Below are 21742 nucleotides of genomic sequence, written 5' to 3'. Positions count from 1 at the left end.
GCTGAGCGTGCCAGGTAGAAGTTTCCCAGGGTTGGTTGTGGTGAGGTAATCTCAAGGCAATCAAAGGATCTAGGGATAATTTGCAGGCTCCAGCAAGATAGTCCTGTTGTTAGCACAATTAGTCCCATCAGCCCTCCCCAATCATGGAAGGTAAACAGACATACTTTGAAGTCAGGGAAAATGTTTTTATGAAGAGAGGAAAGGATGAAGGGATCAACTCCTTTTCTCCAAAGCACTTATCATTCTAAATCCTGAACAAGGCTTTAAAACAACCACTACCTACTGCCTCTGAATGAGAGGACTAGGAAAAGAGCTGGGGAGTCTCCTCAGGGGGACATCATAACACTCAGGATGCCCACCCATGACTTGGGGGGCTATCCATCCCTGTGTCCGACCCAGATAGGTGTCAAGGACCCATTCCACAACTGAGATCTTCAAGAAAACAGGACTTGACCTTTGACCTTCATCAAGTGGGATGTTCACGTGGGTTTCCTCTCTCTCTCACCCCTTTCTTCCCTTCTCCTTCTCATCTTCATATTTTATTCTGGAAAATTTCAAACATACTCAGAAGTAGAGCAGAAAATGACCAGTTTCCCAGTTGGTATTGAATTATCCCCACCCTCTCTCTCTCTGTGGTCTTTCTTACTTTTTGAGTGTTGCTCATCTGTTTATGAAGGGGTTCCCAGGAATTTTGATAGAGATTTCTTGTCTCTTTCTCTTCTTCCTTAAAAGTTGAACGGACCAAAGATTTGGATATATATGGAGGTTTTCTGAGACTAGGAAAGAACAGTCAGGGCAGAAGTGGTTGGGGGAGGTTGGGCAGTGGGACCCTGGAAAAGACAGAAGAATGTGGGTCCATTTAGTGGGCTGGATGGATTCAGCAGTATGATTATGTTTTCATCTTTATTCATTGCTGTTTACAAAGCCACTTATCTTCAGCAAACCTGCCAACTGCGGAGCACCCCCCCCACACCCCCAGAATGAATGGAGTGGTAATCACCTCCATTCAGCAGATGTATCAATGGCATCTTCACCTGGCTCAGGTACTGTGTCCTCTTGCTCCTTCGAATGTCCTGTCTTAGGCCATGAAGCGACACCTAAGGGACTTGGTGGCTCTGCAGCATAAGAGGGAACTGGGGCAGGGGTCTGGGCACCAGCCTCTCACTCTAGTCAGAAGACCAGGGACTTGGGGCACCCATTGCAGGCCCCCTCATTTCATCCTGATGGAAGCTGTGGGTTGGAGTGCTTGGTGGTGGGGGATGGGACATGCCAGTGTGAGAGAGCCATCGCATGCGGCAAGCAGACAGGCTGCCCAGCCACAGGAAATATCTTCATGCTAACTTCAAACGTTGGTTCAGTCATTCTGCCTTTTTTTTTTTTCTCACCACACAAACCCCACCTTGCAAAGAGTTCAGAGAATTAGTGCGTTGGTACCTGAAATCGGTGTTATGACTAGATTAAAAACAACAATGTGTGTGTGTGTGTATGTGTGTGTGTGTGTGTGTGTGTGTGTGTGTGTGTGTGTGTGTACGTATGTGTGTTTTAAGAGTTTGACATATATATATGTCTCTTCTAAAGATAAACAACTGAAAAAAAGAACAAAGCCTTTATAAGCTGTGTGTCTGGGGCAAGTGTGTATGTTTGGTGGTGGTTTGGAGAGAGGAAGGAGGGAAGTCAAAGTAGACTCCACCCAGGGCGGTAGAGGTCAGGTCTCTGTACTGAGGTCTTTTCAGACATCTGGGCAGATCTGTCCTCATCTTCCTGATCTCTGTTGGAGGGCACCTAGGGTTAGTTTTGAAACCTCTAGTTTCATGGATCAAACTACAGATCTACATCCCTTATCAAAAATCCACAGGGCCAGATTTGTTTAGAAGGGCACACTTTTTGGATTTTAGAAGGTTGATAGAGCATATATTTTGTATACTACATAGCACTCCTTCACGATAGTCCTTCAAGATTAAGTGAATTAATATTTCTATATCACAAATATGTAAATATTCACATTAAGTGAAGTAAGTATAGGTAATAAGTAGCTTTGTATTAATTTAGGTCAGGTTTTGTTGACATTTGATTTTGATCCAAACTTCAAACAAATTTTCAAATTTTAAGATTTTCTGACTGTCAGAATTGTGGGTCAGGAGTTGTGGATCTGTATCATCAATCTACCTGCACGGATTACCAAATTTATATTTTAAGCTTGGGTCTTTCCCCTGAACTTCAGATTGGTGTCTCCAGTTGTCCCCAGCTGTGTACATTTAACCCATATCAACCTGCTCCTGATGCCCAGGCCCTCCTTGTTCTGCACATGGTCTTCTGCTCAGTGAAGGGCAGTTCCATGTTTTTGCTCAGGCCAGAAATCTCTGTGCTATGCCTAACTCTTCTCTTCATCTCACACCCTATGAGCAAGCCCTCAGCACATCCTCTTGGTCCAACTTCTAAAGATATGCAGACTCTGGCTATCATTACTTACACTCCTACCACCCCTTCCAAAACACCATTCCTTCTTGCCTGGATTATTGCGATGACCTCCTAAGAGGCCCTCTTGCTTCCTCATTTGTGGCTAAGTTTTGTTTTTTACACAGCATCTTGATGGGTCCTTTTAAAGGAGCATCACAGCATGCCACTGCTTGGCTCAAACTCTCCTGTGGCTGCCCATGCCACTCAGACCCGTAGTAAAGTATTTGCCATGTATCACCTCTTTGACTTCAGCTCCAGTTGCTTCCCCCACTTGGTCCCAGTCATTCCCATCTCCACTGACTCCTGGAAAAGGCTAAGATCTGTCCTGTCTCCAGGTCTTTACACTTACTTCCCTCTCTGTTCCAGATAAGTGCAGGGCTGGTCCTTCCAATTATCAGGAAGATTTTCCTTGTTGACCTGGAATCAATTCACATAGTCTCTAAATCTAGACTTTTGAACTTGCCTTTTTGCAAATAAGGCATAAAACATGCCAAGTAAAAGATAAAGCAAAACAAATTAGAAAAGGTCTATTGAGGAAACTAGTTTCCAGTTTCTTCTACCCTGGGTAATAAACAAAGCATTGACAGATATAAGCATAGACTTAAAAGTTTTAAACTTTATTTCCCTTTGATGTCCTTGAAAGGCAGAGAACTTCCTTTGTGCCTGGGGAGTGGTTTCTTTCTTCCACTTTCTGCAAGCCCTGCCATCTCATAATTAATTAACAATTGTAATGGCCCTAAACCATCCTCACACTCTGGGTCTGAGCTCACAGAATCCCTTGGGTGGGTCTGAAACATGTGGCAAGTGATAGAACCTTTATCCATCCTGGCCCAGATTGCATGTGGAAATCTAATATCCAGGACAGAAAGCCACGCCCAGAGGTGGCATTCTGACATGTGGAGTGTGAACACACTGTTTTCAGATCCCCTTGTCTGTGCACTTCAGCATCTTCCCTTCTAGTTAAGAGGTTGGTGTGCGCTTCCACGGTGTCTGGCTGTATGAACCTGTTCATTTGTAAAGGCCCAGATGTTGTAAGAGTGTAGAAACAAGCACAGAATAGATGCAGGAGTTGCCCATTTTCAGGATAGATGGTCCCTGCTTTCATGTGTAATCTGTATCTGAAAACTTCTGTATTCATTTAGTTATGGAAATCAGTTGAATGTTCCAAGATGCTCATCAGATTCTGTGTAAAGGTAGTCCCCATTCCAGAAATTGAAAAACTGTTAAATCTTAGTTACATCCTCTTTACCATCTTGATGCAAATCTAAAAGTTTTAAACATTTTTCTTTCAAAATTCAACAGAGTCAATTGATGGATATCCAATTAAAGGGAAAATATCACTAATTTTGATCTGCCTTACTTACATGATCTAAGTTTGAGGCCTTGCTTGCATGATCTAAGTTTGAGGACTTTGTTTTTCTTAGAATCAGCATTTTTCTTTTTCTTTTTTCCTGTTTTATTGACCGTTCAAGACAAATAGGGGAAAATACTCCTAAGAATGACATGGAAACCAAGAGGGCAGCTCTTGATGGCTGGGTGAGCGACACTGTGTGGTCACTTCCTAATGGGAATATTTGCTTGTCACCTAATCAGTGAAGTCTGTATGGCCATGACAATGTGTTACATTAAAGGTAGTTTAAAGGTAACATCGTATAAAAAAATGTGGAGCTGGTCATCCCACAAAATTGGAGGAACATTATCCTATAGAGAAGGACATGAGATCAAAGCAAAGGATTTTTAACCTAGTTTATGTTATTTGAAGCTTTTTCTTAATATGTTCAAGGTGTATCCAACTGAGGAATACCCCAGCTACTTATCACTCATAATTAATGATTGAAACTGAGTGGTGCTGTTACTATTTGACCAGAAAATTATATTTTAAAAGAAAGATGGGGGCTGGGGAGATAGCTCAGTTAGTAGAGTGCTTGCCTTACAAGCACAAGGCCCTGGGTTTGATCCCCAGCACCGCCAAAAAAAAAAAGATGCAAATTTAGAATGATTTGTCTCATTTTTAACTTGTGCCTGAAAGAACTGAAAATTAAGATAACTGAGTTTGTTTTTCTTTCTTTTAGCTCTAAAATAGTTTGCTTAGGTGCTTGAATGGATGACTCAACCTCATCATGTCAGGTTCCTTACCTGTGTATGAGGAGATTGAATTAGATAATGTTCGTAAAGCAAAAACCTATTATAACCTGAAAGTTATAATAGAAAGTAGAAATCACACGGTATCCCACTCCTCTGTAGTTGACCTTCTTTTCCTTTGTGTGTGCATCTACAACAAACAAATCCTAGGTGGACAAAACTGGATCACAGAATACATATTTCTTTATGATCTAATTCTTCCATGTAATACCATATTGTGAATATCATTCCATGTTATTAATATGATTCTAAAGATTTTTTTCATGATTATATGGTATCTAATAATTTGAATATGCTACAACTTATTTAAATAGTTTGCTATTACTAACCAGTTACTTTGTAATTTTATACTCTTAATTACTGTAGTGAACAGGCATGGTGGTGCAGGCTTGTAATCCCAGCAGATCAGGAGGCTGAAGCAGGAGGATTGCAAGTTCCAAGCCAGCCTCAGCAATTTAGCAAGTCCCTAGGTAACTTCATGATACTCTTTCTCAAAATAAAAAAAAATAAATAAAAAGGGCTGGGGATGTGACTCAGTGGTTAATTGCCTCTGGGTTTAATTCTTGGTACAAACAAATAAACAAACAAAAAATGCTGTAGCGATCATCCTTGCAGTTAAATCTTTTTGCACATGTGTAATTTGGGATAAATTCCCAGAAGTAGAATTGCAAGGTCAAGGGATTTTTTTGTTATATAACGCCAAAACACTCTACAAAATTTGTACCAATTTACACTTCATCAGCAGTGTGGAACCGCGTCTGTTTCTCCCCGCTCTCTCCGGCACTGCATATTATCATTTCAGATGATGTGTTTTGGGAATTTCCATTCAAGGTGGCCTTGGAGATCGTGTTTGTTTCTTTGGCTGCTCAAAACTCCATCTAAGGGGCTGGGGTTGTGGCTCAGTGGTAGAGCACTTGCCTGGCACGTGTGAGGCACAAGGTTCGATTCTCAGCATCACATAACAAAACAAAGCTATTGTGTCTACTTACAGCTAAAAATATTTTTTAAAAAACCCAAAAAACTCCATCTAAGTAATAGAAGAGGAAGAAGGGTGGCAGGCCCGTAGCCATAGAGCTAGGAAAGGGAGGCCATCGTCACACTATTGCAGTGACCATCTCGAAGGTGAGAGTAGAGGGCAGGGTGGTGAGTGATGGAGCAGGCTCGATGCACCCAAGAGTCACAGCCCAGAACAGGGACAGAGGGTCCTAGAGCCTGCCTCGAGCCAGCGTGTCTGCAGAGCCTGGCACCAGGCTGGGGGACTGTGCTTTCCCCAGAGGGTGCAGATGAGCACTGTGGCTGAAGGTGAGCATCTGAGGGGGACCTGTGGGTGGAGCCGTGTGCTCTCCACTCTCACTGCAGAGGGATCCAGAGCCAGACTGTGACTCCCAGGGTATAAAACTGGCAGGTGCTTTGAAAAATAAATGCTATCATGGCTTAGAAATAACCGGAAAAGCAGTAGAGGTGTCCTTTCTAGAGGAAGCCATCTTCTAGTCAGGGGTTCCTGCTCTCTAAGGCCCAACTCTGAGCATCTACCCCTAAGGGCAATTAGGACTGGTATCCTTAGAGAGGTGTTGTGTTCATAAACCAAAAAAAATTAAAAAAAGAGGGCCACAAGAAAATAGGAAGGTACTTTTGGAAACTCAATGTATTGTCAGAAATAAATGCAGTGGAAGGATTACAAGATAAAGATCAAGGAGATCTAGAATATGGAATAAAAAGATAAAAGGAATGGAAATCTGTATACCACATGGTAAGAGACCTAAAGATCAAGCCTATGGGTCCAACACCTGCATGAGCATTTCATAAAAAGGAGAACAAAGAGGCCAGCCTCAATGTGCAGATAGAAGAGGATCTCCCACAAGTTGTTTCCTTCAGCACACTGGATCAGAAAAGACTCCCCGACACACATCATTGTGAAATTTCAAAACTCAGAGAGTAAAACAGGTCTCAGACTTCCAGAGAATGAAAACAAAACAGGCAAACTAAGCAGAACAGTCAAGCAGCACCCGCCTATTGACAGTATTGGTGTTAGAAGGTTTTGATAGATGATGATTATTTTAACCTAGAATTTTGTATCTAGCCAAATTATCAATTATGTGTGAGGACAGGTGGAAAGGTCTTTGATAATTGGCTTTCTATCCACTCTTGATCAGTATTTCAATCAGAATGCACTCTACTAGCAAAACCAAGGGAATGATCCAGAACAAAGAAGATAATGGATTCTAATAACAGTGGCTGTACCCAGCTGAGCAATGAAAAGACGTGCAACTCTGTAGCTGTGCAGCTAAGAGGGCAGTCCAGGCAGACAAGGGAGAGAGGATAGTGAGGGTCTCCAGAGGGCAAACCCTGAGAGACAATGACCCCAGGGAAACTTCAAGATCTGAGAAAGGCAATTGGTAGAGTGAAAAAAGAAGAATCCATTTGAACTTGATGGTAGATACATTATCCATTGAGTGGCCTATGTGTCACCACATTGGGCCTGTGGAAAGTGTAGCTAATACAATTTACAAAGGCATAATATGTAAATACTACTAACTAGTTTTCAGATTTTAGAACCAATGTTTACACATGGAACTTAATTCTGATTAGAGAACAGAATGTCAATGTTGTCAACCTTGAGAATCCAAAGATAAAGACAGATGACAGAGCCTTCCTTCCTCTCTCCCGTTTCTTCTCTAGTCTTCTGCTCTTCTTCCCTCCTTCTCTCTCTTCCTTCTCTTTCTTTCTTTTCTTCTCTTTTCCTCCCTCTCTCTCTCTCTCTCTCTCTCTTAACCCAGGGCCCCATGCATGCTAGACAAGCACTTCACCACTGAGCTTTATCCTCTGCCCGAAACTGAGAGTTTGTGATGTGTAATTATTTTGTGGAAATGGAAGGAGGGATGGAGGAAAAAGGTTGTGAGTGAGCTAAATCTTCACCTATCTCGTCTGCAGAGCAAGAAAGAAATCAGGGAATTGAGATACATGCATTTTATTTAGTAACTTGACAATGACCACGAGAATAAAACTCAAGCCGGAACTGTTAAAATCAGTTCCCTCTGGGGACCAATGGGACAGAGGACTGTTGTGTATCATCACAAATGGACACGTAGCTTTCTGATTTTTTAAAACCAAACACATCACAATAGTGAGTTTTGGTTATATTTTAATTAACAAATAACATAGAAATACATAGTCCAAAGGAAAATTTGGCTAATTTTGTAGGAAAAAGGAAAAAAAAAATTATCCTTGTTTTGTTTCTTTGCAAACTTAAACCAAGTCTTTTCAAAGTTACTTCTGACTTGTAAATTTCATGCTTCCACAATTTTTATGAAAAGAAGAGAAGCAATGGCAAATAGGACTTGATGTACAGAATATCACCATGCAGGAATGGTCCCCGGAGGTCATTAATTCCCTGAAGTCGGGCAGCCTGCATCACATCTGTGCCCAGTCTGAGCTGCCCAGCTGTCTTGCTTGTGGGTTTGGTGTGCTTTAAGCCAGCACTCCAGGAGGGCAATGATAGGGCTTTACTTTCATTGCCCTTGTGTCCAAGAAGCAACTCTGTTATCATTATCCACACAGCATGGGCTCCAGGAACAGCTCACAATTTGTTCTTTCACAGTCTCCTGGAGCACCTGCTGCCTACTGGGCAGGTGCCAAGCTCCAGGGTAACATCGGGAGTGCTGGGTCTGGTGTTGAAGAGTCCTGCTTCCATCCACGCTTCTCTTTTCCAGGGTGTGAGAAAGTGCACAGGTTATTTCAATCTCTGAGTCTCAGTCTTGTCACCTACGCAGCTTTTAGGAATAAGGATATTCCTCCTTTGCACAGATAACAGAGTGCTCAGTAAAGAGTGTTTATTAGAACTGTGTTGATTATTATGAATAAAACAATCTCTCCTCTAGAGGAGCTCAAAGGGTTGGATAACAATGACAATATGTTCAATTTTGAAGGGAGTCATCTTTGTGAGCAGCCATTGGTGAAAGGTTCTGCTAGATTGTGATGTTATCAGACAGATAAGTCCTGGAATAAAGATAACAGTTTTGTTGTTGCAAAATTCTGAGCTGCTAACTGAGTTTTTCTCCATGTGGATTCATTCAGTCGATTTGTCCCTTTACTGATTATCTGCCTGGTGTCCATCATTGGATCAGGAGCTGTGGAACCCTCGAAAGGAGGATGTGGCTTTGCTGTTGAGATGTTCATGGTTTGGGTGGAAATAATAACAATAATCCAGCAGTTAATGTCTGGGCAGCAAGCTGCAGGCCAGGCACAATTCCAAGAGCTTCGCCATCTTGTTGAATCCTTCTGGCATCATAGTGACATTCTCAATCTATCAGATGAGGAAATCAAAGCCAGTGCCACACAGCTTATAATAGGCAGAGCCAGGATTTGAACCCTGGTGACTAGCTTCAAAGCCATTCCTCTCCACCACTGAGATACACTGGATTAGCGTAAGAAATAGAAAATGTAAAATAAAACACATATCCAAATACACCCAGTGAGAGTGACCGTTCCAAAACAAAATGCAAACTGCAAAGTGCAGATTGAGAGCGGGGAATTTTTCTCTTTCTAATGTAAGTGGCTACATTTTCCTGTGGTTTGCACTCACTACCTCCTCTTAGGGTAGACAGTCACGTACTGCCATTTCCCTCAAAGAAGACAGAAACACTACATTGTGACCAGGCCAGAGGATGCTTTGTAAATCATTAAACACTCTCCACTGTAGGTTTGGTAGCTTTTCATATTTTCCCGGCTCAGGAGGGCATTTATGTACAGAGTTATCTGTTTTCTGGCAACCTCTGTCATCAGAGGGAGCTAGCTCTCCAGGATCCTTTCCGAGTCCTGTTGAAGACAGCAAGCAGGTGCTAACTTGAGTTTCTCCTTCTCCAGCACATTGAGAGCTAGGACGTGTAACACAGGTCTCTGGTCCAGACGACATGAGTTTCCTAAGAGATGATGGGCGCCACTCAGTGGTTCTGTGGTTGATGGGAAAGCAATCTGCCAGTCAGATTTGAGGGGGCATTTATTTAAGGTGTGTCTGGTAACTGAAGTCGGCTATATTCTTGGGGGTTTGGAGGTTAGAAGCAGCAGTGAAGTGAAGGGACATTTTGTTTTTTAAAAAAGATATTAACTTAAACTTTGTAACAGGTTATCTTGGAACATATTTTTTATTTATTTTTTAAAAATTTTATTTATTTTTTGATATGAGGGATTGAACCCAGAGGAGTTCTACTGTGAGCTACCTTCCCAACCCTTTTTATATTATTTTTTAAATTTTGAGACAGGGTCTTACTAATTTGCTTAGGGCCTTGCTAAATTGTGGAGGCTGGCCTTGAAATTATGATCCTCCTGCTTCAGCCTCCTAATGGTTCAAAAAGGTTTATAGTGAAGAATAAGAATCAGCTTCCTCTCCTATCTCTGTTCCTCTCATTCTGTAATGTCTGTCTCTTGAGGCAGCCCCTGTTTCCTGTTGATTAAGACTCCTCCTAGAGATAGTCTATCTCCAAAACAACTGCGTGTGTGTGTGTGCGTGCGTGCACACACACCCACGTAGGTTCCCCCTTTGTCCCTATGGCTGAAGAACATAACAAACACTTTGTGCCTCACTTCTCCTGCCACCCCCACCTATCACATCCCAGAGGTAGTTCTATAATGTCAGTGCAGTTTGATCTTTTTCATTTTTCAGGACTTGCATCATGATGTATCATACGATGTACCATAACTTATCTCAGCAGTCCTACATGCATAAATATTTAGGTTACTGAGGTCAATAAAAGATGTTCTAAAGCACTCGGTCTAATTATCTTGTTTTATCTACAAAGAAACAGAGAGCTACACACAGAGACAGATTTAAGTAATTCAGTAGACTCTTGAACCTACATTTTGGAAGTGTTTTCCTGCTATTATTATATTTTGATCACAGCCGACAGGAGAAGGTGGCTCAGCTGTGTGCCTGTGAATGTGTTTGCACACGTGGGTGGGTGTGTGAATGTGTGCGCCCACGTGGGTAGGTGTGCATTATGTTGTGTGACAGATGTGCTCTTGAAAAACTCTGAATGAGTCTTTTTATTTTTAAAAACGGAATATGAAATTTTAAATGCTCTAAGGGTGGGAAGATGACTTGTTATTTAAAGGAAACTTGTGGTGGAATCCTTATGTGAAATGAGAACTTCATTTTTTTTTCCTTTAAAAAAAAATGGCTTCATTGAGGTGTCGTTTACATTCAATAAAGTGCAGCTTCATGTCCTTTGCCAATGGGTATAGTCACTAAGCACCCTGGCAGCCAAGGTATAGAATGCTTCTGTCATGCCCCAATGTTCCTGTGCCTCTTAGGATCACACTACCTCTGCCTCCAGGGGGTCATGACCCATGAACTTTTTGTCATGTAAATTTGTTTTGCCTGTTCTAGGACATCACATAAGTGGAATTGGCATAGCATCCATGTTATCGCATCTCTAGTTCATTTTTTTTGTATAACTGAGTGAAATACCATTCCAGCTCATTCATGTACCTGTTGTAGGACATTTGTGTTGTTGACAGCTTGGGGCTGTTAGGAATGAAGCTACTGTGAATGTTTGTGTGTAAGTTGATGGTTTCTCAGGTAAATCATCTTCATAATTCACCTGTGCAGATCCAGTTTTTACATATATTGAAGTAGCTTAAAATAATATTCATTCATTCATTGAGGCAACATTCATAAGAAATGTATTCAGTCTCTCCTTTGTGCTGAATGCATAGGTCCTGCCCTGCGGGGATATACACTAACATGCATAAGATTTTCACCCTGCAGCAAAAGGCCTCTGAGAAAGAAAGAATCCTCTTCCCCACTTTAGTTTATGAAAATTAGGGCCATTGCAAGCCTGTTATCAGAGTGGAACCCTGAAAATATTACATGTTTACCCTCTGTCTTTTGACCTGTCAGTGCACTCTACTCATAAAGTAGCAAATTCCTCCCCAAATGAAGGATCTTTTATTAAGTCAGCTGCTAACTTCAAAATCAGCACCAGCAGCAGCTTAAACACTGCCAACTATAGTGCTTCCCTGCTTTGTTTTCCCCAGGCCGCAACTAGGAGATGCTTGCTGTGTGAATGTCCCCTGCTCTGGTGGCTCACCTCTGCTATGCCAGGCTGTCCTGGGGATTGTAGTGCCCATGGTGTGGGAAAATGGCCAGCAATGGAGGGGGTGCAGGACTTGGCCAGAGGGGCCTCTGTTTTGGGAAAGAATCCCTTAAGTCTCTCTTGATGGCTCCTTTTCCGCCTCCTCCTTCACTCCCCACCCTCGTCCAAGAGAAAAAGAAAAAGAAACAAACACTCAAAGATCCAGGACCTCGATGGTGGAACAAGGCCAGCGCAAACCTCTCTTTCTCCTTCTCCTCCTTTCTGGATTCATCTTTTTCTGATGTGCCTTTGCGTGTCTCCAAGCTTCCTGCCTGAGGACAGCTGCAGAGGGAAGCAGAACTCAAATTGGGTGCGTGTGACCCTGTGGGCTGTCCTGGGGAAAGGTTTGCTTATCGGTCTCAGGTGAAAGTTGAGCTTGTGGTTAAGAGGAAGCTCAGTTTTGAATTTCTGGTCTCCCTGCCCTTGAACCCAATGGCCCCGAAACCCAGGCATGCAGACACCTCTGGATCACTTAGGACTGATGGCTGCACTGAGTGGGCTGCCTTGGGGGCTCGTGGGTGATGAGGTCTTCTGATTTTGCTCACTGCTGGCAGAGTTCCTGTGAGCAGGTGTGTGCTCTGGAGGAAGCAGTGGACTGGAAGCCAGGAGCTGAGGGTGCGGGTCTAGACGATGATGCTCATTACCTCCAGGCTGCACAGCCCCAGGGGACACATTCCCAGAGACAGGGTGTGCGAGACACTCCCTGAAGTTGTGCAGCTGGCGTGCCTCCCAGGGGCACACCGTGGAACAGAGTTGCCATTTACCTTCCTTAACCTCAGTTTTCTCACACTTGTTGCCTTATAGATTAATTGTATGGAATCAGTGAAACAAGGTATGTGAAGGGCTTTGAAAATAGGTAGCACCCAAGACTCTAAACTCAGTTCTTTATTTGATTGTCTCAATGTGTCTGGAGAGTCATGAGATGTCCTGGAAGAACATGTTATCAACTTGGGGCAGAAAATAACCTTTTTCATTTGGGGCAAGTTTGTTGCAGTTCAAAGAACACTGGATGAAGAAGCAGAAGATTTGCAGACTGGGGCTTTTAATAATAACAGCACCGGTAATAACTGTTCTGTTTAGGATCTCATTGAACCTCACAACAGCCCAAACGCCGTGGGACTTGTTACTAGCCCCATGTCCCAGACAGGCAGTCTGAGACTGTGAAGAGATTCCTTGCTCGCTTCAGGCTGCCCACCCAGCCAGTCTACTTTCTACCACCTCACTCTTAACTCCTGCGTGCTGAGTGCTCTGCATGCACGTCTCAACGATCCATTTTGCAGATGAAGAAGCCAGGGCTCATGGAGGTCACTCAGTGGGGAAGGGGCAACACTGGGCTTCAGCCCTGGTCTGATGCCAAAGGCTGTGTTTGTCCTGCCTGGCTTCTGGCGCTGGCTGGAGGGGTAGCCAAAGGCATTGTAGCCTGAAAGAGGAACATTGTCAAAGAAAACAGAGATGGTAGCTGGGAAGACTGTCAAGGAAAGGTACAAGGTCTAGAAAGATTTGGTGAATAGGACTGCACTGGAACAACTGGGAGGATCCTGGAGCACAGAAGGGGTTCAGAACTAACCCTGGGAATGGCTGGATGAGGTGGCAGCTCTGCTTTTATGTAGTGCCAGCTGCTGGGTACTGTTGTCCATTGACAGCATTCTCAGGGTTGTGCAGGGCTGGGTACCTATACTGCTTCATTTATCCAGGCCACATAATCATGGGCAGAATTGGTGGTGAAACCAATTTGGCCGTGAAGTCACCCGTGCTCTCTGCCATCTCTTGTGCTCAGCGACCCCTCCAGTCATCTCCATGGAGGTCTCACCTCCCTAGATGGATTTTCAGAGCCTCCTCACTTGGCTGGCTGGGGTTTGGCCAGCACTCTGCGGCCATCTGCCCAGGCTGCAAAGCTCTTTGTTGCTTTTGGCATGTTTAATGGCTTAATTTCTATTTTTCTGTTGGGAAATGCAGTTCACCAGCCCCGAGGCAGCAGTAGGGTGCTAGAATGGTTTCTGATTGCTATCTTGAATGTTAATATCCTAATACGTTTGATTGTCAATGACCGGTGCTCCCTGCTGCGAGCTCTCACTCCCCTTCTGCAAAGATAGGCTCACTGCCCGCCTTCGGACAGGCCCTGCTTCCGTCTCATTCCTTTGCTGTCCTCCTCCCTGCTTTTCCCAGATTGCATTGTATTTTGTCCATAGAGGCCACAATCGTGGGAAATCTTTGGCTTGGAGGATGTGAGAAAGTGTTTCATTTTGCTGGCGGGGTTGGGAGGGATGATCCAATCTATGAAAGGCATACATTATTTAAATTCCATACTTTGGGGCAAGAGGGCCTCTGACAGTTTTGAACTTTGGCAGGGACAGAATTCTGGTTTTGCTCTATTCAGTAGGGCCAGTGGTTGGTTTTCCTGTTTGTAATTCAGCTCAGGGGCTGGATAAGACTTGTGGTGGGGTCAGTACTAGTGGCGAGAGTTCCGGGGAACATTTTCTTTACCCATAAACTTAGAATCATGGATTCATGGGGGGAAGGGATGAAGAAAGTTATCTCATGGAATCACCAGTTTGTTATTTGGTTCCCATCTGGATTCCAGACTCAGCGAGCAGCTCGTGGGATACCTGGGGGCAGTGCCTTCTCACTATACCTTCTTACTCCCTTTCCTGGCAGAGCATCTGAACTGTCTGTCACCAGTAGCCCTATTCATGACACATGGAAGGTCCCCTTTGATGAAAATGAAAATTTGAGGGAAAGCTTAAATGCTCTCAACCATTAAAGGCAAAGTCTGGCAATGAAGTGGGGTTCCCAAGTGATTCTGGATGACTGGACTTTTGTAGGGTGAGAGGTTGGTGGGGGTTCAAGTTCAAGTTCGGTTTCTTTGCCTCATAGATACTCACATGTGGGGCTTAGAGCCTAGTCACCCCTGCGTCCCTTCTTCCTTGGGGATGAAGGCTTGGTGGGGTGAGTGACCCAGAATTGGCTCTGGAAGTCCCAAACACAGACCCCTTTCCTAAGTGCAGGAATCTGTATTGTGTGTTTCTTGACCAACAGACAGTGAGTGAAGATGCAGATATGGCTATTATACTCTGTGTAGCAGGGTTGATGGGATGTGGACATTGTATTAGTTTAATAGGAACCATGATTAGGACATGTCTGGGGTGCTGTGGGAACACAGATGAGAGGGTAATGAATTCTGACTGTGCATTTCTGGAAAGGCTTCAGAGAGTGGGTGATGATTGACCTTGACCTTGAAGGAGGAAGAGGTACCCACCAGACTGCCTTTCCTAATAAGTATTACTTGCTAAATGTGTGGCTACTCCTTGCTGGGGACAATGGGAACAAATAAAAGAGCAGAGATAGTGGTTCCTGCCCTGAAGAAATGCACAGCTTGGTGGGGGAGAGAGCCTGGCACTTATGAACCAATTAGAGCTCTGTGCAGACAGATGGGATTGTGGAGGTGGCAGAGGCTAGCCAGGGGACTTAGTGATCCAGGCTTTCCAGAGTTACTACCCTCTCTTATGGAGAACACAGCTTCTGTAAGGAGAGATCACACCTTGCAAAGACGTCTTAACTCCAAGAGACCCAGCCCTCTGATTTCTCTCTCATTATGTGATTTCATTAGGCTGGTTCTGCATAGCACAAGTAGTTAGCTGGATTTGAGGTAGGGAGGGAATAAGATGGGGTGGGCAGAGGTCAGTGGTAAGAGGTTGGCAGTATTGATTTTCTCTTTACAATGGAGGCACGCAGGTCCCTCCATTTTGCAAAAGCACTACACGCCTTCCTGAGCTTTTGCTTATGTTGTTTATTCACCTGGAATGTCCTGACTTTCTTGCTCATCAGGACTTCACAGATGGCTCTCTTCTACACTAGTTTTAGGTTCCTTGGGTCTGTCACCAGTTCTCTGTGCCTCCTCACTGAGCTGGTACAGCACTGTTCTCTGCTTCTTAACTCCCTGATGAGACTGTAAATACTTGGAGTACAGGAGTGATATCTTGTGCTTCTCTTACTTCTCCTGGAATCAGTTGGTATAGAATAAAGAACAGGAGTTTCTTTGGATGGTCTTGGCATTGAATCTCAACATTGCCATTCATCTGGGGACATGGACCACAGTTTCCCTATCTAAAAGGATTTTCAACCTTTGCACTAGTGCTGTGTTGAACTGGATGATTCTTTGGTGTGGGGACTGTCCTATGCTCTGTAAGGTGTTTAGCAGCCTCCCTGGCCTCTACCTTTAGATACCAGTTGTGGCATTCTCTTGCCAGTCACAGCAATAAAAAAACATCTCCAGATGTTTGCTAAGTGTCTCTTGTAGAGCAGAATCCACCCCATTGAGAACCTCTGGGATGATGCTACCTTTGGGGTATGCAGCAGACCTCCTAGTACTGCATCCGGGACACCATAGATGTTCAGTCAGTGTTGATTCTTTTTTTCATTCCTCATTCACTTGACACATTGAGGGCTGAGGAATTGCGTGGATCTGTGACTCTCAGTTTTAGCAGTTTGGGGTGGAAACATTGTGGAACTCTTTGGTTGTCCACACAATGCACTAACATGCACTGTGATCTTCTCAATTGCAGATTGATCTGGAGCCAGAAGGAAGAGTGTATGTGATCATCGATCTCTCAGGGTCATCAGGTGAAGGTAGGAGAGCGTGACTTCTCATCCCTGTCTTTTTCCATTGACCCTTTGTCTTCCTGGTCTGCCCCTTCCCTTCTTGGCTGGGACATACCACAGCGACATTTAATTAATTGGCATACTTTAAAGGAAAAGGGTATTTTGAAGATGCTACGATTGTGTAGCAAAAGGGACCAGCCATCTGTTAACTGGAGGAGCAGAGGGAAGATTTCTGACTTACCAAGTGAGGCCAATAAAACAGGCATTTCTGTGTGCCGTGTGCAAGGCAGGCTTTGGCAGAGTGGCAGCCGCTCCCAGGAGGCTTCTGTGCGGTTTGTGTGTGTGCCATAGAAGGAAGTAAAACCAGTTGGTCTAACGGTTTCAGAAACGAAACAAATAAGGTGTTAAACGTCAGGATCTTACTTCTTTAGAGCACTTATAGATTCCTTTGCTGGTTTTATACACAGCAAAAGCCCTGCTCTTAGAGAGGAATCAGGGGTGAGGGAACATCTGCTTCCCACTGGCTGATTAGACAGTGTATGGATTTTCTCTGATAGCTGGAGTTTCATTCTCTCTTCTTTTTATTCCCTCTTCTTTCGATTTTTTTCTTTGCTCTTAATACCTTTTAAGGGTTTGTGCTGGGTGGGGTGGTGAAGCAAACGGGGCAGAAGGGAAGGCTAGAAAACAAAACCTGATCCAGACGGGAGCATGAGGATCCTGACCAACTTAAGCTTAGACAGGGTTGGGAGTCAAGACTGAAACTCAGTTTGGGGACCATCTTTCCTGTCCTCCTTTCTCTGGACAGGGCCACAGAATAGTTAGTGTGAATGACATGGTAGAGAGATTGGGAGACAGTGACTGTTTCCTCTTTGTAATGAGAGAAAAAAAAAACTGTTTGGGGGCTATCTTCCAAGGGGAAAGATGGCCACTCAGCTCTCCTAGATGGAAAGCTCGGCTTTTCTTACTATCTCCCCCAGAATCCTGGGGCATCACAACCCGAGACACAGTCTCTAGGTGAGGGATCAGTGAGGAGGGAAGATTATGTAAGCAAATTTAAAGGAGCTGGTGAAATAATACACTTGAGAGTGGTGACTGATGGTTTTCATTTGGCTAATTCATTGCTCAATCTCAACAGGGGTCCAGAATAATTTGATAATTGCGTACATCTAGGGATCACACTAGAACTCAGTCCTCTGAATGAATTTCAGTGATGTGGTAAAGGTTCAAAGCTTTAAACATCCTTTCCGTATTGGGTGCAAACACTTTCTGCTTTTTATTGCAATTCCATTTTGGCATTTCCAATTTCCCTTCTTTGCCCTTAGCACTGAACAGCCCAGAATAGAATCTGCTGTAGAAGATCTGAGAATGCAGCAATATTTAGTATGAAGTTTTAAGATCTACAAAAGGGCCTAAAGAGAAGTAGAAGCAGCCACCAGTGTGCCAACCGCCCAGGTTAAGAAATAAAGCAATCTAGCCCAGCAAGGCAGTTCATACCTGTCGTCCCAGTCACCTGGGAGGTTGAGGCAGGAGGATTGCTTGAGCTCAGGATCTCATGCCAGACTGGGAAACGTAGCAAGACACTGTCTCCAAAAAACAAATAAATAAAAATAAATAAAATAAAACAAAGCAGCCAGTAGAGTGAAGCCTTGTAGTTACTTTTAACATCTGTGTAACATAGAATGTGATCATATTCACCAGACTTAAGGTTTTATAGTGACCTCCTAATTGTAGAAACAGGTGAGACTTTTTTTTTTGTTTTCAGTGCTGGGGATTGGACCCAGGGCCTTGTGCTTGCAAGGCAAGCACTCTACCAACTGAGCTATATCCCCAGCCTCCAAGGTGAGACATTTGATAGGCAAAAAATCAATTCCCTTTATCCTTTTATAATCTTAATTAAACATGTATTTCCTTTTCCAAGATGCTGGACAGCCAATGGCAGGCTTAGATTATTTTCTTTTTCTTTGAAAAGATTAACGACTTGCAGCGTTATAGAAGGCATTTTTTTCCTACGTTAGAGGGAAAGGAGATGGACAATGAAGGAATAAATAAATCAAAAGCAATTGGCTTATATTCTTCTTGCTTCTATGGCCTATTGCATGTGAATAGCCAAAATAATTTTCACTGGGTTAAATTCTGAGTTTATTTTTTAAATCTCTTTCATCTAAAGAAAATAGAGTGTACTTTAGAAATGCTGACACATGCCCGAATCTGTAGCTGGCATGTGTTGCTCTGAAGAAAAGATGTATTCCCACTCCTTTTTTCCTGCTGTTCTTAGACTTGGGGTCTTTCCTGTGGGTGGTGGGTGGACTTGCAGTTAGTTGTCCCTTCCTCAAAGCTGACTGTGGATGTGTTTGCATTGTGCCTACCTGTTCTCCCAGACCTGCGGCTGGGACTGTGAAGGTCCTGGCCCAGAGGTGGTTTTGGCTCTGGAAGAGTTGGGAGGGTGAGACCAGGACCTAGAGAATGAGAAACCGTGTCATTCCCTCCTGGATCATAGGAGAAGGGCCTGGGGGAAACACGGTCACCACAGATGTCCTATTGGATTGATAGACTGTAGACACAGGTTCTTATCAAAGTCCCTTTCTTGAGTGAAAATACCTAATTGTGTCCTGTGAAAGGGTGAAAAGAGTTGAAATGAGGTCCAGCTAAAGTCTCTCTCTCTCTCTCCTTCTGCTTCAAGCAATCCTTTGGTTCCCCTGTGACCAATGGTCCAGCCTCATCAATGGAGAAATGTACTCATAGAAGTGGCACGTTTCAAAGAGCTAGACAAAGGTGTGGGGGTGAGATGGTGCAAATACACCCTCTTCTTCTAGGATATGCCAAAGGATTTTTTTTCTTGCTAACATGCTGTTAGAAAGCCTGGGTGTCTCCATCCGCTGGAGCTGGATATAATGTGATTTCTAACTGTCTAATAAAATTCCACTGCTGGCATGTCCTGTGCAGTTCACCATAATGGGATGTGACCAGTGCGTGCTTTAGCTAAACCAGCCAACCTAACCCCAGATGCAAAAGGTCAAGCCATGTGACAGTTAAGGTCATTTCCGGTCATGTGATTTTGTCCTTTGGTATAATTTGAATAGACACCTGTCAGAGTTCATGGCTGAGAGCTGACTAATTTCTACAGGTACAAGGAGTTGAAAGAAATGAACTTTTTCAGACAGGTACAGGCCTAGAAACTTTACCTACATTATCCCAAAAGGCAAAACTACTCACAGAATGCCCTTGTGTGAACCCCTATCTCCTATTCTTCATAGTGTTTTGCTTTTAGCATAGACAAAATCACATGGCTTTCCTATAAGCATGGTGCTATGGGCTCACCAGATATTTAAATCAGAGTATGATTAGCCCAGGTAATAGAAGCATAAAGAGTAATTCTCAAATATGCAAATGATTGTTTCTTACTGTGTATTAGTATTTCTTCCTTTATTATAGTACAACTTGTATATGATTTTTTTAATTCTTTATAATAATATGGTGATTTTTATTGATCACAGGCCTCCAGGTGAAAGATGGTCAGGGCCTGACTCAAGGACTCATAGGCTCTTCTTCCCCTGCCTTCCATCCTGGTGCAGGCCTCAACTGGGAGAGTTCTTCAGGGTCTAAACTCACAGTAGACATGGCAGTAGGCCTCACTGGGATGTTTGGTTCACCAAACTGTTTTTCCAATAACATACAGAGGATGCGACTAATTTGAAGAGTTTTGAAACACATACACCACAAATAATATGGTTAAATCAAATTCTGGAGGGACCGTGTGTTGTGGAAGTAGAAGATGAGAAGCAGGGACCAGGACTCCTCCCCCTCTTCTTTTATCTGCAGCCACACAGTGCAGAGAGCATTCAGTCTACCCTCTGGGAAAGAGCAGAGCCTTAGGAGTCCGTCAGAGCTGGATTTAAATCCTGACTGTGTTCTTATTAGCGTAGAACTTTGAATTTCTCACCCATAAAATGGGGATAATAGCACCTGGGATAGGTACCATGGCAGGGTCACTATAAGCACAATGCCTTAGCCAGGCTGACACACACCTATAATCACAGCTACTTGGGAGGCTAAGGCAGGAGGATCGCAAGTTCAAGGTGAGCCCAAGCAACTTAGTGACACCCTGAATCAAAATTTAAAATAAATAAACAAAAAGGACTGGGGATGCAGCTCAGTGGCGGAGCACCCCTGGGTTCAATTGCCAGTACCACAACAAATAGGGGGCAGAGAAGGACAGCTCCTTGGTACAGTGCCCTGCAATACAGGAGATGGCTCAAAAATGTCTGAATGACAGGGAGGTGGGCACAATTCTATGCAGTCACCTTGGGAACAGCAGGTGGGATATTCAAGGAAACAGTTCAAGGGCATGTTTCTGACTTGAGGCACGTTCATCAGATCCAAGAACAGGGCAGAGTAAAAAAGAGGCAAGCTATGGAACATTATATCTGGCAGGGACGAAGGGACTGCTTTCTGCAGAGTTCAGGCCACGTTGCAGTTTTGCCCCCTCCTCTCTCTTTCTTCCTCACCCTTCCCAAATGAAGAAATTCCAAGAAGGACACTCTCCCACACCCCTGAGTCACTCACTGTGTCCTTAGGTCTTCAGTGTCAGGAGCCTGACTTATCCTAGCCTGCTCCTTGCAGACTGAGACCATGTGGTACCTTTGCTCTCCCAGACCCTTCATCTATTTGGAAGCAGTTATTAAATCTGTCTTCTTGAGACTGAATCCATTAAATTCCTTAACCTTTCTAAAGGAATATTTTAGAAATCTTAACTCATCTTTGCAGTTCTCGTCTAGACTTTTCTCAAGTTGCACTGAGACAGATGTGATCAAATCAGCTATGGTTCTAGCAAGAGAACATGTGTGTCAAGAGTATAGCTTTACCAAATGCCTGACAGTATTACCTCCATGTGGACATGGGAGGTTACAGGGCAAGTGAGGTGCCTGAGGTCATGGGGTGGATTATGAGAAACTGCTGGGTCCAGACTGCCGGCTACGATCCAGGCTCCTGCTCCAAGTTGGGACTCTTCATAATGAGTCTGCCAGCACAGTAATGACCTCCCTGCTGCTCTTTTTAGTTTAGTTATTTTCTTCAGAAAGCTTTTTATAGATATATAAAGTTACAGTTCTTAGCTTCTAATCCAAAGGTGACCCAGGAGTCCCTTTCCTAAGTCCATTCCCTTAGCATTGGAAGCTGCCTTGTCCCAGTACAGGAAAGGTTGGCTGCTTCTCAGACTCTCTGAATGAGGGTCCATAACTACATCCTGAGCTGAAACTAGACCTGACTCGGTTCCTAGCAGGACAGTGATCTTTCCTACTGACTGCCCTTCTCATTAAATCTGTCTTCTTGAGACTGAATCCGTTAAATTCCTTAACCTTTCTAAAGGAATATTTTAGAAATCTTAACTCATCTTTGCAGTTCTCTTCTAGACTTTT

General features: G+C 43.7%; 1 protein-coding gene across 2 annotated transcripts in view; it reads left to right on the top strand.

Annotated features, from left to right (window-relative positions):
- PRKCE (protein kinase C epsilon) overlaps positions 1–21742 on the top strand; it is a 466710-nt gene that overhangs the window by 158655 nt on the left and 286313 nt on the right. For both annotated transcript variants that reach the window (XM_079111623.1, XM_079111624.1), the window contains exon 2: positions 16292–16355. In XM_079111623.1, coding sequence (XP_078967749.1) covers positions 16292–16355 — 64 coding nt within the window. The remainder of the gene's footprint in view (positions 1–16291; positions 16356–21742) is intronic.

This window comes from Sciurus vulgaris (assembly GCF_902686455.1).
Source record: "Sciurus vulgaris genome assembly, chromosome: 14".
In the NCBI taxonomy this organism is placed as follows: Eukaryota; Metazoa; Chordata; class Mammalia; order Rodentia; family Sciuridae; genus Sciurus; species Sciurus vulgaris.
The sequence above is the reverse complement of the archived record's forward strand: the minus strand, read 5'-3'. Positions and strand labels throughout refer to the sequence as shown.